We start from the raw sequence: 18,526 nt of genomic DNA, 5'->3' as shown, positions 1-18,526 counted from the left end.
ATCACCAAAGTTCTGGGTGTTTCCTCCTCACATCCTCTTGCAGATACCTTAAAACATCCAAGTAAAAGTGCTGGTTAACAGTCTGACCATGGAGTACGAATTCCCAATGTACAATCCCATGAACCTCAAAAAAGACAATGATCATCGTCTTCACATTTGACCTCACTTGCCTTTATTTTTTTGGTCTGGTAGAGTTGGGAGTCCCCCACTGGCTTGACAATTGGTTGGTTTCTGGGTCACACCCATAACACAAACTCTCATCCCCTGTAATGACTTTGTTCAAGAAGTTTGGATCACGTGCAATCTCTGTTTCCAAGTCCTGACACACATTCATGCGGATGGTTTTTTGCTCCTGTGTGAGAAGGCATGGAACAAATTTAGCAGCAACACATCTCATGCACAAATCCTCACTCAAAATCCACTGGCACGAGCTCCAACTGATTCCTGTCTCTGCTGAAATTTGGTCGATCGTTTGGTGATGATCCTTGTTGATCTTTTGGTGGACGTTTTCAATGTTCTCCTCATTTCGAGGTGTTGAAGGGCATCCAGAACGAGCTTGGGCTTCAACACACATCTCATCACGTTTGAAGTGCCCAAACCACTCGAAAACCTGTGTGCGGCTCATAGCGTCCTACTGGAAAGCTTCCTGAAGCGTTTGGTGTGTCTCTGTTGCAGTTTTTTTAAGCAGGAAACAAATTTCACACACACTCTTTGTTCTTTTAAAGTTGCCATAACTACTTCGCAGAGGTAACCCGCCAACAGTCAGAGAAACACAATACCACACTTGCATGTTCAGCTCTACACTGACGCCGTCTGCACAGCTGTTTCATGAAGGTCTCTACTAACACCATCTAGTGTGAGAACCCTGCACTACGTCTATGAGTGGCAGCACCCTCAGAGTCCGGTTTCTTTTGGGTCCCCCCCTCGTAAGCTATATCAAAATACAATTTTACTCTATCTATATATATTAAATTTACAAGATATAGTGTCTGGTCTATAAATTTGTTCCCATGATAATTAATTCAAATAATGCCTAAATGCTTCAACTTTCTGATCGCTGTAAGGTCTATTCCTGTAATTTGTTGGTTTGTTATTCTGCAGTTTATTGCTTTAAAAATAGAAACTTGTGGTTTGGCTGTAGAGATCTCCCAGTCCTGTCTTTAGTATTTCTGATGTAAACTGATTCTTATTAAACACTAATCTCCTCCTCCTCCTTGTATTGCTTCTCATCAGCACTAATTATTATTTAATCTATAGTGTACTTAGTACAAGAAGGGTCTCATCTAGGAGAGGGTACTGTAACTTCTAGGAAATAAGACACAGTAATCACAGGATGACTATTATTGGACTATATGGAAAAAAACATAAATTAATTACAAACTATGGAGTGCACACACTTTATTCAACATGCAAACGTCACTACAGATATTTGGATTTAGTTTATGACATGTTCGATATGCCTGCCATCCTCGGCGACGATGTGGTGCAGATGAATAGCGAAATTCTGTAGAGCCACTGAAGTGAAGTGTTGAAACATTAATACTGTCGATGACCTCCTGAATGGTACTTTCAGCTCAGCAGTGGTTTTGGGATTATTGTTATACACCTTATCTTTAATATAGCCCCACAAAAATGAGTCGCATGAGTTAAGATCCAGAGAATATGGTGGCCAATCAAGGCCCATGCCAGTGGACTCTGGGTACCCCAGAAATAGAATGTGGCTCCCAAAGTGCTCCTTCAGGACATAAAACACTCTCCTGCTTCAGTGGGGTCGAGCTCCATCTTGCATGAACCACATCTTGTCGAAATCAGGGTCCCTCTGGAAATGGGGATGAAATCATCTTCCAAAACCTTCATGTACCATTCAAAAGTCACTTTGCCATCAAGGAATATCGCACTGATTATTCCGTGACTGTACATGGCTAACCACACAGTTACCCATTGAGGGTGTAGAGGCTTCTTGATCATGAAATGCAGATTTTAAGTCCCCCAAATGTGCCAATTTTGTGTACTGATGAACCCATCCAAACAGAAGTGGTTTTGTTGCTAAACAAATCATCCCCACCCATACCAATTGCAATCATGTCCCATAGCTAACTGTGCCATTTGAACATTCTAACACAAACTGTTCAGAAGTTATGAAGATTTTATTTCATATAGTTCAATAATTGTCACCCTGCATCTGAGTTCTTGCCCTATGTAATTTGTTAAAGTTTGTGTTGAAATCATCACAAATGAGTATGCTTTGCATATTTTTTTATAGTTTGCATTATGCATTTTCTAGCCTTTAAAGAAGGTTTTTAATATCCACATCAGGAGACCCTGTGTTTGCATACTACAGTTATTCTGAATCTGATATTTCTATAGCAAACACTTCAAAAAAATCTCTCAGTTCAATAACTTAAGTCATTCTATAGCCTTTGACCCTATTCCTATTTTTAACAATCATGTAATTTCCACCACACCAAAACTACTTTCTGTAAGTGTAGCATGAGAGTTTATAGTTCTGTATGTTTTTGTTACTAGTGGATCCTCCCTCAACCAACATTCATTTTCACAAATGACAGCAGCATTTATTAATTCATGTGGAAATATTATTTTTAATTCTACTAATATATTGGATACAGAATGCATATTCTGATGGGATGATATTTATTTGTTTGCATTTCTTTTTGCATGTAGCCATCAAATGTTTTGACTTCTGCAAATGTTATTTGCTTACAGAAGTTTAATACATAATAGCTACATCAACAAAGATTTATTAAGCAACACTTACAGCTTAAAATTCTTTCAGTGAATACAGATATTTATTTACAAGGAAAGATTTTAGTTTTGTGCTTTTATGGATTCTGGGAATTTGTTATACCACAATGAATCACTGATATATGGACTGTGGTCTGTTACTTTTAATTCTGTTCTTTGTGGGAACTGTGCTTATTTCTTATGTTGTGTTATATGAGTGCATGGTGTCTGTTCTTTCAGACATGTCTGAAAGAATAGACACCATGCAGAACCTGCAGCTGTGAAACGTTAGCTGTGTTGTCCTGATGGCTTGCAAAAATGTGACTAATCTATATTATGGTTATAGTTAAAGTTCAGCTAATCATAGAGGTCCTGTGTGGACTTTAATTATCACATGACAGCAAAACTAGGTAGAGGCGTTGACACATTAATGCAGAGATGATTTGTGCTGGAGGAAAATTAGTTTCATTTGTGGCCGCCAGATGCAAAGCTAGCACTGTACACTGTTTGTGTGATGGTATGTCATCCACACTGTCATTTGACAAGCCATCATGTGAATGAATAGTATGGCTATCAATAACAGAGGCCATGCACTGCTACTGAAATGGTTTTATGTGAATGGTAGCAATTACAGTGCTGCATTGAGACTATTGCTAACTGAAAGGTCTGAGGAGAGTCCTGATGTCATTAAAAGGTTTACAGGAGATGACAATGAGGTTTGGGAACACAGGTGAGCTTGGTGTGGCACCTGGATGAGAAAGGTGTCCTATCCCAGTGGAAGTTACTGACACGGTGGTTGTTGTTGTAACTGACCAAGCAGCTGGTTCACTGGGTAGTGCTGGTGTTGGTTCAGTGTCATGAGAATTTTCAACCCCATGGTCAACAGTGCAAAAAATGTTTTTTCATCTATTTTACACTGGTACTTGTACAAGATCCAGATCGTGCAGCAACTGAAACCTCATGATCTGCAGCAATGCTGTAAATTTGCTCTTCAGTTTCTGGCATGGATCAAAGTTGATGGCATGTGGGCAATATTCTGTGGAGTGACGAGGCTCATTTTACTCTATGGGGTGCAGTGAGTACATAGAACTGCCAAATTTGGGATACTGTTAAAATACAAGTTGTGCACGAAGAGAGACTGCACTCACCATATGTGACTCTGTGGTGTGGATAAACTAGCACCTTTATTCTCAGTCCATTCTTCTGGTATGTTATCAAGACTGCCTTGTATAGCATGTGATTCCTGAAGAGTGTAACTGTGTGAAAACCAATGTTTTCATTTTGCTCAAACAGTGAAAGATCTGCTTGATGCAACCTTCCGTGAACTTATAATCTCCAAAGGTTTTCCAGATGCATGGCCTGAAAGAACACCTAATCTGGATCCATGTGACTTTTGGTTCTGGGGTAACTAAAAGAATGTGTTTACCAGGAACATGTTTGGTCTCTAACTGTTCTGAAGGAACATGTTGCCGAGATTCCACTGGGAAGTTTGCGAGCAACTGTTGATCAATTCATTTTACAGATGCAGCACCTCGTCAAGTGTAGGCAGCTGTTAATAGTAAAATCAACATTATGCTGTTCTCACTTACCTGACATTTTTGCCCGCACCCTGTTCCTAATCCGTTGCATATGGAAACATTTCTGTACACCTTTCTTGCATTTATGGCACCAGTTTTGCAAGTGGTGGTCAAAACTGGAAATATTTTTTTTTTTCCAGTATAACATAGTTCCGCAACAGTGCATTAGAATACCTCCCAAATTTTTCTGCCATGCAATAATTACAGCCCACACTGGATCTTCATGAGTAGCTGCACTTTACTTCTAACCACCCAGTGTATATACAAAAGAAGTATACAAGGAGATACTGTATTTGTTTTCAATAAAAGCATCACCATAGGTCTCCCTGTATCCCAGACTATGAATCAGCCTAACAACTGTCTTTTGTAGCTTTAGTATGCTGATGAAGTGCACATCTGTGGAATGACCCCAGAGCTATACCCCGTAACTTATAATTGAGAAAACTGTCCCACAGTACACTGTTTTCTGCAGTTTATCACATACTATGTTAAACAGTTGACTAAGCAAGTACACTGCATTGCTTATTTTTCTGCATGCAATGTTAACATGGTTTTCCCATCAAAGATCATTATCCAAGAGCAGATGAAGGAATTTACAATATTCATTGCCTGTTTATGAAACTCCACAAATATTTTCTACCATTTGTGGCATGAATTACCTGCTTTGAGCTCCAGTAACTATAATTTTGAGGTATTTACTTTTAGGCCCTGGTTACTAAAATATTTAGTAACTTCTGATGTCCCATGCTCTTAAAAATGTGTTACATCCAACTCATTGCCACCATGAAACACCAGAAAGGTGTCATTAGAATAAGTAATCATGGGAATCAGAAAGTTGTTCAATATCATTTACAAACACAAGAACAAGAAATGGTCTCATTATTGATCCCTGCAGCACACCCTGCATTACTGTTTCAGTCACTGACTGGATGTTGATTTTTCTCATCCCATTCTGATAATTTATATTTGTGCATTGTTTATGGCCTTCTAGGTACACAGACAGGAGTTCAACATATGTAAGTATAATACTGCATACCCTTAGTTTCTACAAGAGAAGTGTTTGGTTGACCAGATTGAGAGCCTTTGAAGATCTAAAAATAGGCCCAATATTCTTTGCTTCATCTAGATAGCTATAGAGTTTGTGCAAGAATTCTGTGATAGCTGTTGTGGTGTTGCAATCATTTTGAAATTTTTGTTGGATTTCTGCAAAGACAATGTTGTTGGTGAAAAAAGGCACTAAACTTGTCAGCATCACTGACTCAAAAATCTTACTAAATGTACCAATTTGCCGGCAATAATGATCAGAGAAGTGGAATTTTAGGTAGCAAAAAGCTAGTGGCCATTTTCTCAGGATTGCTTGGTTGAGCATTTACTAGTACATTGCTTCATGTTTCATATTGTCTTTCTTGTGTAGAGTTTTCACTACATTTACAATGATTATATTTGTCTTCTTCAGCTAGCACATCTGATATTTCATTCCTACATGCCATATTAGTTTCTCTTTCTTATGATGATTCTGCAGACATCTGTAATCATCCTCCTGAATGTTACAGACCCCAGTGTATTTAAATGGAGACCATCCCTTTCTAAGCCAACAACAGCCATCAATGCACAGGTTTATATGTCCCGATCACAAGCTGATGTTGAGTAAGTAAAGACAATGCGTGTGTTACTAGCAGAACTGATAAATATGTGAGCAGAGGAAAATTTTATATACTTATGATGATTGTAATGCTAGTGCAGGTAAGTAAACTCAAGGTAAGGAACTGGAGTATACAGGCTGGTGGTAAAGAATATGAAGGGAGAGGAGAGAAGAAGCTTCTGCAATTCTTCCACAGGTTTTCGTTGGTTATAATAAACACTCCCCTCCAAAATCATAAGAGACAAAATTGTATATGTATAAGGAGACACAGGGAGGTACCAAATGGACTACATTAGGCAAAGATTCAGACCTCAAATTCTGGATTGTGAGCACTTGCTGGAGTGAGTGTACTGAGACCACAAACAAATAATGAACAGCAGGGTGAAATTCAAGAGCATAAAGAAAAATGCCCCCCCCCCCATGAACCATGGACCTTGCCATTGGTGGGGAGGCTTGCGTGCCTCAGAGATACAGATAGCCGTACCGTAGGTACAACCACAACGGATGGGTATCTGTTGAGAGGCCAGACAAACATGTGGTTCCTGAAGAGGGGCAGCAGCCTTTTCAGTAGTTGCAAGAGCAACAGTCTGGATGATTGACTGATCTGGCCTTGTAACAATAACCAAAACGGCCTTGCTGTGCTGGTACTGTGAACGGCTGAAAGCAAGGGGAAACTACGGCCGTAATTTTTCCCAAGGGCATGCAGCTTTACTGTATGATTAAATGATGACGACGTCCTCTTGGGTAAAATATTCCGGAGGTAAAATAGTCCCCCATTCTGATCTCCGGGTGGGGACTACTCAAGTGGATGTCGTTATCAGGAGAAACAAAACTGGCGTTCTACGGATCGGAGCGTGGAATGTCAGATCCCTTAATCGGGCAGGTAGATTAGAAAATTTAAAAAGGGAAATGGATAGGTTAAAGTTATATATAGTGGGAATTCGTGAAGTTCGGTGGCAGGAGGAACAAGACTTCTCATCAGGTAACTACAGGGTTATAAACACAAAATCAAATAGGGGTAATGCAGGAGTAGTTTTAATAATGAATAGGAAAATGGGATTGCGGGTAAGCTACTACAAACAGCATAGTGAACACATTATTGTGGCCAAGATAGATATGAAGCCCACATCTACAACAGTAGTACAAGTTTATATGCCAACTAGCTCTGCAGATGATGAAGAAATTGAAGAAATGTATGCTGAAATAAAAGAAATTATTCAGATAGTGAAGGGAGACGAAAATTTAATAGTCATGGGTGACTGGAATTCGAGTGTAGGAAAAGGGAGAAAAGGAAACGTAGTAGGTGAATATGGATTGGGGCTAAGAAATGAAAGAGGAAGCCGCCTGGTAGAATTTTGCACAGAGCATAACTTAATCATAGCTAACACTTGGTTTAAGAATCATGAAAGAAGGTTGTATACATGGAAGAACCCTGGAGATACTAAAAGGTATCAGATAGATTATATAATGGTAAGACAGAGATTTAGGAACCAGGTTTTAAATTGTAAGACATTTCCAGGGGCAGATGTGGACTCAGACCACAATCTATTGTTTAGACCTGTAGATTAAAACTGAAGAAACTGCAAAAAGGTGAGAATTTAAGGAGATGGGACCTGGATAAACTGAAAGAACCAGAGGTTGTACAGAGTTTCAGGGAGAGCATACGGGAACAATTGACAGGAATGGGGAAAGAAATACAGTAGAAGAAGAATGGGTAGCTTTGAGAGATGAAGTAGTGAAGGCAGCAGGGGATCAAGTAAGTAAAAAGACGAGGGCTAGTAGAAATCCCTGGGTAACAGAAGAAATATTGAATTTAATTGATGAAAGGAGAAAATATAAAAATGCAGTAAATGAAGCAGGCAAAAAGGAATACAAACGTCTCAAAAATGAGATCGACAGGAAGTGCAAAATGGCTAAGCAGGGATGGCTAGAGGACAAATGTAAGGATGTAGAGGCTTATCTCACTAGGGGTAAGATAGATACTGCCTACAGGAAAATTAAAGAGACCTTTGCAGATAAGAAAACCACTTGTATGAACATCAAGAGCTCAGATGGAAACCCAGTTCTAAGCAAAGAAGGGAAAGCAGAAAGGTGGAAGGAGTATATAGAGGGTCTATACAAGGGCGATGTACTTGAGGGCAATATTATGGAAATGGAAGAGGATGTAGATGAAGATGAAATGGGAGATACGATACTGCGTGAAGAGTTTGACAGAGCACTGAAAGACCTGAGTCGAAACAAGGCCCCCGGAGTAGACAACATTCCATTGGAACTACTGACGGCCTTGGGAGAGCCAGTCCTGACAAAACTCTACCATCTGGTGAGCAAGATGTATGAAACAGGCGAAATACCCTCAGACTTCAAGAAGAATATAATAATTCCAATCCCAAAGAAAGCAGGTGTTGACAGATGTGAAAATTACCGAACTATCAGTTTAATAAGCCACAGCTGTAAAATACTAACACGAATTCTTTACAGACAAATGGAAAAACTAGTAGAAGCCGACCTCGGGGAAGATCAGTTTGGATTCCGTAGAAATACTGGAACACGTGAGGCAATACTGACCTTAAGAATTATCTTAGAAGAAAGATTAAGGAAAGGCAAACCTACATTTCTAGCATTTGTAGACTTAGAGAAAGCTTTTGACAATGTTGACTGGAATACTCTCTTTCAAATTCTAAAGGTGGCAGGGGTAAAATACAGGGAGCGAAAGGCTATTTACAATTTGTACTGAAACCAGATGGCAGTTATAAGAGTCGAGGGACATGAAAGGGAAGCAGTGGTTGGGAAGGGAGTAAGACAGGGTTGTAGCCTCTCCCCGATGTTATTCAATCTGTATATTGAGCAAGCAGTAAAGGAAACAAAAGAAAAATTCGGAGTAGGTATTAAAATCCATGCAGAAGAAATAAAAACTTTGAGGTTCGCCGATGACATTGTAATTCTGTCAGAGACAGCAAAGGATGTGGAAGAGCAGTTGAATGGAATGGACAGTGTCTTGAAAGGAGGATATAAGATGAACATCAACAAAAGCAAAACGAGGATAACGGAATGTAGTCGAATTAAGTTGGGTGATGCTGAGGGAATTAGATTAGGAAATGAGACACTTAAAGTAGTAAAGGAGTTTTGCTATTTGGGGAGCAAAATAACTGATGATGGTCGAAGTAGAGAGGATATAAAATGTAGACTGGCAATGGCAAGGAAAGCGTTTCTGAAGAAGAGAAATTTGTTAACATTGAGTATAGATTTAAGTGTCAGGAAGTCATTTCTGCAAGTATTTGTATGGCGTGTAGCCATGTATGGAAGTGAAACATGGACGATAAATAGTTTGGACAAGAAGAGAATAGAAGCTTTCAAAATGTGGTGCTACAGAAGAATGCTGAAGATTAGATGGGTAGATCACATAACTAATGAGGAAGTATTGAATAGGATTGGGGAGAAGAGAAGTCTGTGGCACAACTTGACCAGAAGAAGGGATCGGTTGGTAGGACATGTTCTGAGGCATCAAGGGATCACCAATTTAGTATTGGAGGGCAGCGTGGAGGGTAAAAATCGTAGGGGGAGACCAAGAGATGAATACACTAAGCAGATTCAGAAGGATGTAGGTTGCAGTAGGTACTGGGAGATGAAGCAGCTTGCACAGGATAGAGTAGCATGGGGAGCTGCATCAAACCAGTCTCAGGACTGAAGACCACAACAACAAGCAACAACAAAGAAAAATGAGTATATGGTGAAATAGAAAACTAATATTTAGGACAGAATGAGATTAAGTGAAAATTCTCTAAGACATTGAGCAATCGGCTAAGTAAAAAAGTGTCAAGGGTGACTCAATAGAAGATGGAGGGACACCACAGGTGCTGTAAAAGCAGAGGTGAATAACCATGGCTGACAAAGGAAATGGATGAAAGAATAAAATGAAATAATTTTAAGAAAGTGTAGAGTGGCAGCCTTGTAGTTTGCTTAGGAATGAAATTTACAAGAAGTGCACCCAGGCTAAATCAGAATGGTTGAGAGAAACATATTGGTTAATGATTCCGTTAAGGATAGTTTGTAGAAAAAATTACATGATGTGCAGAAATATTAAGCACAACTTCAGAGAACATAAATGTACAGGGGGTTAACCAACAAGGTGCATGCAAAAAGCCTCTATTAAATGCAGAAGGAAAGGGAGACAGATGGTAGGAGTATATTAAATGCCTAAAGGATGAAGAGGAATTACCCCAAAGTGAAACAGAAGAGGATGAAGTGGTTGATATGGAAGAAATATGTGATCATTAATATGCTCAGAGTTTGCCAGAGAGCTGAATGATTTGAGCTCAAACAAGTCTCTAGAAATTTATGATATACCTCTGGACTGCCTGAAATTGGTATGAAGTGTAGTAATTAAGGATTATTTGAGATGGTCTCAAGAATGCTTGGAATGGATGACTTATCATTGAATTTACAGAAAAGAATTATTACCACATCACAAAAGAAGACACACACAGATCTGTAGGAAAATTATACAATTAGTTGGACAAGTAACATTTGTAAGCTGCTGAACAGCATAATCTATAGAAGAACGCAAATAAAAATTGATTTTACATTTGACAAATATCAGCTTGGTTTCAGGAAGGGAAAAGGTATCACAGAAGCAATTATGACATTGCAATTTGTAAAAAAAGGCAAAATAAAGAAAACTAAAGATAGATTCCTAGCATTTGCGAACTTTGAGAAAGCCTTCAACAATGAAACAGAATAAGATGTTCACAATCCTTAGAAGACTAAGGCTAAAGTACAGAGACAGACAAATAATGTATAACATCTACAAAACCAAATGGGAGTAATAAAATTGGAAAGTCAAGAAATGCAAATTCACGTTACGAAGGATGAAAGACAGGGTTGCAGTTTACCACTGTTATCCAGCTTTTATGTCAAAGAAACTATGAAGAAAGTGAAAGAAGATTTTTGGAGAAGAATAAAGGTACAAGGGGTGTAGATCCCAATACTAAGGTTCACAGAAAACATTGTCCTTCTGGATGAAAGTAATGAAGACTTAGAAGACTCGTTGAAAAGTATGAACAGTACGCTTAGCACAGAATATGGCTTAAGGCTACACAAAATGAAGACAAAGATGAAGGATGAGGAGTAGTAGAAAGGGAACTAGTAATTCACTTAACACCAAGATTTCCTACAACACGATGTTGAAAGAAGTGAAAGATGTTCCTGAAAGTGTTCAGTTAGCACAAGATAGGAAAAGTTGACCGACAACATTGCACCAGACAAAAAGACAGATTACTTATAAAAGATGACTTCAATATCTGGTGACAAACAAAATAAAAATACAAAGCGTTATTATCCCAGAAAAGTTTGATAAGCAATGTCAAGTATTTCTGCAGAAGGAACATGATCGATATTGTAAGGAAGAAAGGAAATATGCTCAGAATACACTTATTCTCACATGGAAATTGCAGTGATGGCATTATTATAAAATCTTAAAGATTATAAAAGAATCATATTATAGTATGGATTGTTAATATGATTAAAGAAGTGAACAAATATAGTTCCAGTGAGAGAGTGTATACACTTTACATGGACAGATGAATGCTATATACAAAGATTTTATTTTATTTGCACATAGAATTTTTGTCACTGTTGTTGACAATTTTCTGGGAAAGAGCTGATTGTACATTGGACATTAATGAACTTGGTCTTACAAGAGTGCCATGATTATACACACTTCAAAATGTGACCACCTGATTTCTCATCCACCCTATAAGATGACACCTACCAACAGTTCATAATTAACCTCATAAATAAGAACTTGGCTCAGTAGCAGCTCTAGAAAAAAGTTAAAATTTTGTGATTAACCCACAGAATTTTTTAGTGCTATGGAACAAGTTGTTTACAGCTGACTAAGGGGGAAGAGAACAGGCAGGCTCCTCATACACTGATTAAACTTCTGCACTGCAGAATAATATTTCTTCCTACAGGGGCAACCATTCATTCTAACAGAGAAGCTCAAGATGAAATGCTTTTAACAGTTGATACAGGGAATACTGCAATTGTCCCTGCATGTTATGATTACAGCAATAAAATGGGTTTTTACATGATCTGGCCCACTGAAGGGCTATAGCATTACTTTTCTAAAAGGATAAAATAGTAATAATAATCATAATAATGTTTCACTTATGAAACAGAGCTTACTGCTTAAGTACTTCACCTTGGTCTTGATGTTGTATAACAGGTTCATTTAATAAGCATGAAAGTGTCACTGAGATGATCAACCAACTCCAGTGGCAGACACTGCAAGTGAGGCATTCTGCATCATGGTGTGGTTTACTATTGAAGTTCTGGGAGCGTACATTCTTAGAAGAGTCGACAAATATATTGATTTCTTCTATGTATATCTGACAAAATACCATAAAGGTAAAACCAGCGATTCAATCCCACATGGAGCCTTACTGCCAATCATTCTTCCCATGAACTATTTGCAAATGGAACAGGAAAAGGGGAAGTGACAGTGGTAAACAAGGTACCCTCCACCAAACACCATAAGGTGGCTTGTGAAGTGCCGATGTAGATGTAGAAATCCAACAAATTGTAATTTATTCATGTCTGAAATAATTCTGCTTAGGTCCACTGAATCTGTTTGTAATTTTGCTGATGTTTCTCTCTTTACTTGTACTGTTTTTATTGTATTTAGTGAAAAACTGGATACAGAAACCATAATGTGCAGAACTCAAACTGTCTTTTATCCAATAAAAATATTCTTCAGCAGACTGATTGTAATATATTATGTCCCACAAGCACTTACTAATTTGTGAAGGATTTTGAACATGAGACACTCAAAGTTTCTCCTTTAATATGAGCCTTGTAATCAGGTAACATAAATTAGATGTTCTTAATCACTGCTTTGGATTTTTTTATCCTCTTCATCCTGGCAATATGTTTTCCATGGAAATTTAAAGTGATGGCAAACTCCTCTTTATGGATGTACTAGTCTACATTACAAACTAAGAAACTTTGGATAAATGTGTCTATTGCAAACCTGCTTATGACAGCTGACCTTTATTTTCATGTGATAAGCTGAAGATGGCATCAAGAGTGCATACCATCTCTGACGCTGACAGTTTAACAAGATAGATTGAACTCCTGAAGTCTGAATTTCACAAGAATGGATATTCTGAGGTGCAGATTCATTGAGCCTGCAATTTGGACCATTACCTGAGTTATAAGATGATGGATGTAGACTGGGCATTCCTTCTGTGTGCTAGTAACATACCTCTAAAAGATTTGTATGATTTTTAAGAATATATCAAATTCAGAATATCTTTCTTCTGCCAGCAAATAGTGGGGCACTTCTTGATTCTAATAGAGATATTATGGTGCTAACAAAGCCCACTATATATAAAATACCATGCAACAGTGGAAAAGTTTACTTTGCCTAGAATATCTGCACTGCTCAGGACAGATGTGTGGAACTCCATTAAACAATGCTACAAAAACCTGAGAATTCACAGTGATAGAACATCACCTAATTAATGGACACGAAATAAAATATAATGATATGAAGGTAGCTACGGCCACATCTCATTTTTGGGCCCTTATCCTTAAAAAATTAATCAAAACTATGTTGGTAGAGAACTTTGTTGGTAGAAGCAAAGTATTTAAGCAGGATGTGGGTCCCATTTGAGTCTGCTTCAAAACAGTGAACATTATCTTGGTCATCAGAGGGTTGAAATCTCAATTCTGGATTATGAGAAAGGGCTCCTACTAACATAACAGAGTGTCACAGTGAAGAACTTTTCCAGAGACAGGCTGAACGGTGAAGGGGGAGGCGTGTTTATAGCGATAAGAAGTGCAGTAGTATCGAAGGAAATTGACGGAGATCCGAAATGTGAAATGATTTGGGTGAAGGTCACGGTTAAAGCAGGCTCAGAGATGGTAATTGGATGTCTCTATAGGCCCCCTGGCTCAGCAGCTGTTGTGGCTGAGCACCTGTGGATAATTTGGAAAATATTTCGAGTAGATTTCCCCACCATGTTATAGTTCTGGGTGGAGATTTTAATTTGCCGGATATAGACTGGGAGACTCAAACGTTCATAACGGGTGGCAGGGACAAAGAATCCAGTGAATTTTTTTTAAGTGCTTTATCTGAAAACTACCTTGAGCAGTTAAACAGAGAACCGACTCGTGGCGATAACATATTAGACCTTCTGGTGACAAACAGACCCGAACTATTTGAAAAAGTTAACGCAGAACAGGGAATCAGCGATCATAAAGCGGTTATGGCATCGATGATTTCAGCCGTAAATAAGAATATTAAAAAGGGTAGGAAGATTTTTCTGTTTAGAAAAAGTGACAAAAAGCAGATTTCAGAGTACCTGTTGGCTCAACACAAAAGTTTTGTCTCAAGTACAGATAGTGTTGAGGATCAGTGGACAAAGTTCAAAACCGTCGTACATTATGCGTTAGATGAGTATGTGCCAAGCAAGATCATAAGAGATGGAAAAGAGCCACCATGGTACAACAACCGAGTTAGAAAACTGCTGCGGAAGCAAAGGGAACTTCACAGCAAACATAAACATAGCCAAAGCATTGTAGACAAACAAAAATTACACGAAGCGAAATGTAGTGTGAGGAGGGCTATGCGAGAGGCGTTCAATGAATTCGAAAGTAAAGTTCTATGTACTGACTTGGCAGAAAATCCTAAGAAATTTTGGTCTTATGTCAAAGTGGTAGGTGGATCAAAACAAAATGTCCAGACACTCTGTGACCAAAATGGTACTGAAACAGAGGATGACAGACTAAAGGCCGAAATACTAAATGTCTTTTTCCAAATTTGTTTCACAGAGGTAGATTGCACTGTAGTTCCTTCTCTAGATTGTCGCACAGATGACAAAATTGTAGATATCAAAATAGACGACAGAGGGATAGAGAAACAATTAAAATCACTCAAAAGAGGAAAGGCCTCTGGACCTGATGGGATACCATTTCAATTTTACACAGAGTACGCGAAGGAACTTGCCCCCCTTCTTGCAGCGGTGTACTGTAGGTCTCTAGAAGAGCGTAGCATTCCAAAGGATTGGAAAAGGGCACAGGTCATCCCCGTTTTCAAGAAGGGACGTCGAACAGGTGTGCAGAACTATAGACCTATATCTCTAACGTCGATCAGTTGTAGAATTTTGGAACACGTATTGTGTTCGAGTATAATGACTTTTCTGGAGACTAGAAATCTACTCTGTAGGAATCAGCATGGGTTTCGAAAAAGACGGTCATGTGAAACCCAGCTCGCGCTATTCGGCCACGAGACTCAGAGGGCCATAGACACGGATTCACAGGTAGATGCCGTGTTTCTTGACTTCCGCAAGGCGTTCGATACAGTTCCCCACAGCCGTTTAATGAACAAAGTAAGAGCATATGGACTATCAGACCAATTGTGTGATTGGATTGAGGAGTTCCTAGATAACAGGACGCAGCATGTTATTCTCAATGGAGAGAAGTCTTCCGAAGTAAGAGTGATTTCAGGTGTGCCGCAGGGGAGTGTCATAGGACCGTTGCTATTCACAATATACATAAATGACCTGGAGGATGACATCGGAAGTTCACTGAGGCTTTTTGCAGATGATGCTGTGGTGTGTCAAGAGGTTGTAACAATGGAAAATTGTACTGAAATGCAGGAGGATCTGCAGCGAATTGATGCATGGTGCAGGGAATGGCAATTGAATCTCAATGTAGACAAGTGTAATGTGCTGCAAATACACAGAAAGATAGATCCTTTATCATTTAGCTACAAAATAGCAGGTCAGCAACTGGAAGCAGTTAATACCATAAATTATCTGGGAGTACACATTAGGAGTGATTTAAAATGGAATGATCATATAATGTTGATCGTCGGTAAAGTAGATGCCAGACTGAGATTCATTGGAAGAATCCTAAGGAAATGCAATCCGAAAACAAAGGAAGTAGGTTACAGTACGCTTGTTCGCCCACTGCTTGAATACTGCTCAGCAGTGTGGGATCCGTACCAGATAGGGTTGATACAAGACATAGAGAAGATCCAACGGAGAGCAGCGTGCTTCATTACAAGATCATTTAGTAATCGCGAAAGCATTACGGAGATGATAGATAAACTCCAGTGGAAGACTCTGCAGGAGAGACGCTCAGTAGCTCGGTACGGGCTTTTGTCAAAGTTTCGAGAACATACCTTCACCAAAGAGTCAAGCAGTATATTGCTCCCTCCTACGTATATCTCGCGAAGAGACCATGAGGATAAAATCAGAGAGATTAGAGCCCACACAGAGGCATACCGACAATCCTTCTTTCCACGAACAATACGAGACTGGAATAGAAGGGAGAACCGATAGAGGTACTGAAGGTACCCTCCGCCACACACCGTCAGGTGACTTGCGGAGTATGGATGTAGATGTAGATGTAGATCTCTAATATTGAGACATTTCATTGGAGTAGCACTTACACAAATTCACTATAAGCAGTGCATCCTTTTTCCCCAGCTTATGTAACAGCTTTGGCCTGGCATCAATTTGGTGAGATACAGATGGAACTCTCTCAGAGAATGACGGCCAGTTGTTGATGAAACATCATGTTTAGAGGAGTGCAGATTCTGATAGTAAAGACAACAACATTACAATTTACACTGAATGTGGACCTATACAAATACCATTTAGTTTCTTTACAGATCTTTGGCATGCCAGAGGTGAAGTGGGACCACAAATTTATCTTTAATGAAAGAAATGGTTGGAATATCATATCCTTCATTATTTAGCTTCTGTTCATAATTTTTAATGTGAAAGCTTCTTGTACTTATTGTTTTCATAAATTTCCATTCTTATTTGCAACTTATGCTCAAGAATATTTAAATATTTACCTGCAATCCATTGTGATAGTTGAAAGCAAGAAATCCCATGATAAATGCACAAACAAGAATTTCACCTTCAGAGGCTAACAATGCTTCTACACTTTTATTAAATACCTCATTATTTTGGAGACAAGAACAATAATCAAGTACACACACCTGCAACAAAATAAAATTTGTTAGCAAAACATATTTCAATACAATAACCAAAAATTCTGGGTGGTATCTGAACAATGAAATGAATAAAAACAACCATGAACATGGAGAGGAGATGCTGAGCAGTTAATATACAGAGGGGTCTAGAAAAATGTAAACACTCTTTGATAGTTAATATCATTGGAACGAAGTGGCGTATGGTTGCAATTTTGTGCGGTACTATAGTCCATTGTTTTTTCAACAGATTTTGGCGTGCATTTTCCAGCAGATGACAGTGCAGCAACGAATGAAGTAAGATTGTCATTTGTGCAGTGCAAGGCCAAATTGAAGTGGCTCTGGAAGAATGAAAACATGATGGAGGTAAAACACAATGGTATAATGTGAATGGATCGTAGCGACCAACACGTACAACAATTTATTGTATTCAAGATAAATTTGAAGGTGAAGGTGCTGTTCAGGATGCACATAAGGAAAGATCTGGCCAACAACATTTTAATAGACCACCTAAAAACCTGTGAAGCGAGGTAGATGTGAAAGCGGAGTAAGCTGATCAAGCATATGACAAATTCTGTAGTTTGCGAATTGCCAAGTCTACACTCCAGGATTGCTGCACACTATGAACAAGGACAACCTGGATTGAAGGATGCAGTACTGTGAGTGGTGGATACATCACAGAGGAACTGCTGAGTGGGTCACAGTCTCCCCAAACCTTATACCTCTTGACTTTTACCTATGGGGGACCTTGAAAAATGAAGTTTATCAACAGAAGCCAACTACACTGAACAAGCTATGAGAAGCCATAGAGATGTCCTGTGTGGCTATCATATTGACAACACTGACAGCCATAGTTCGGTCAACAGTTCAGCTGCATCAACATTGTTTGGCTACAAATGAGGGTCACTTTCAACACATAAAATAACCTTCCTCTCATGCAAGAATTGTAATGGTATGTCATTTTGTTCCAATAATATTAACTATCAAAGAGTGTCTACATTTTTCTGGACCCCTCTGTATATGTTTTCATTCATTCACTCATTCTGACACTCACTGCGTTTCATAAACCCCATAATGAAGGAGAGCTTTCCGGGAAGTGGGAAGAATCAAATTATGCATCAACTGATAGAAGCAATGACTGCAAGCTACTTCTGTGGCATATACTGACAACCAATTACAAATAGTGTAAATATACTAAACATTGATAATAAGGGGAATCACTTCTTGATTAGATATTATATACAAAAGTAGAAAAGCAGTTACTTTGAAAAAAAAAAAAAAAAAAAAAGCCACTGTTCTTCTCCTTACACTATTTCACTGCTGTTTTTATATAATACTCCAAACTAACCACATTTCTAACATTTCTGCTTCAGTGCTGATACTGGGAAAATAAAGATATATTTTTTATGAACGAACTAGAATTTAGGACTTTCTTACTCAGAACAATAATTGTTCTTACACTGCGGTCAATGACCTGTGCTGCAGGAAGAGTAGTCTCTGTTGTCTTAATGCCACACCTATGTATTTTTAGAGAAGAATGGAAGTTCAAAACCTTCACTA

General features: G+C 38.7%; 1 protein-coding gene across 2 annotated transcripts in view; it reads right to left on the bottom strand.

The window, feature by feature from the left end:
• The window catches only part of LOC126188797 (uncharacterized), a 62,845-nt gene that overhangs the window by 18,380 nt on the left and 25,939 nt on the right, over positions 1-18,526 (bottom strand). For both annotated transcript variants that reach the window (XR_007537864.1, XM_049930413.1), the window contains exon 2: positions 16,829-16,975. Coding sequence is in view for 1 of the 2 variants with exons in the window: in XM_049930413.1 (XP_049786370.1) it covers positions 16,829-16,975 (147 nt within the window). In the remaining variant the exon portion in view is untranslated. The remainder of the gene's footprint in view (positions 1-16,828; positions 16,976-18,526) is intronic.

Source organism: Schistocerca cancellata, chromosome 1 (genome assembly GCF_023864275.1).
Source record: "Schistocerca cancellata isolate TAMUIC-IGC-003103 chromosome 1, iqSchCanc2.1, whole genome shotgun sequence".
Classification (NCBI taxonomy): domain Eukaryota; kingdom Metazoa; phylum Arthropoda; class Insecta; order Orthoptera; family Acrididae; genus Schistocerca; species Schistocerca cancellata.
The sequence above is the reverse complement of the archived record's forward strand: the minus strand, read 5'-3'. Positions and strand labels throughout refer to the sequence as shown.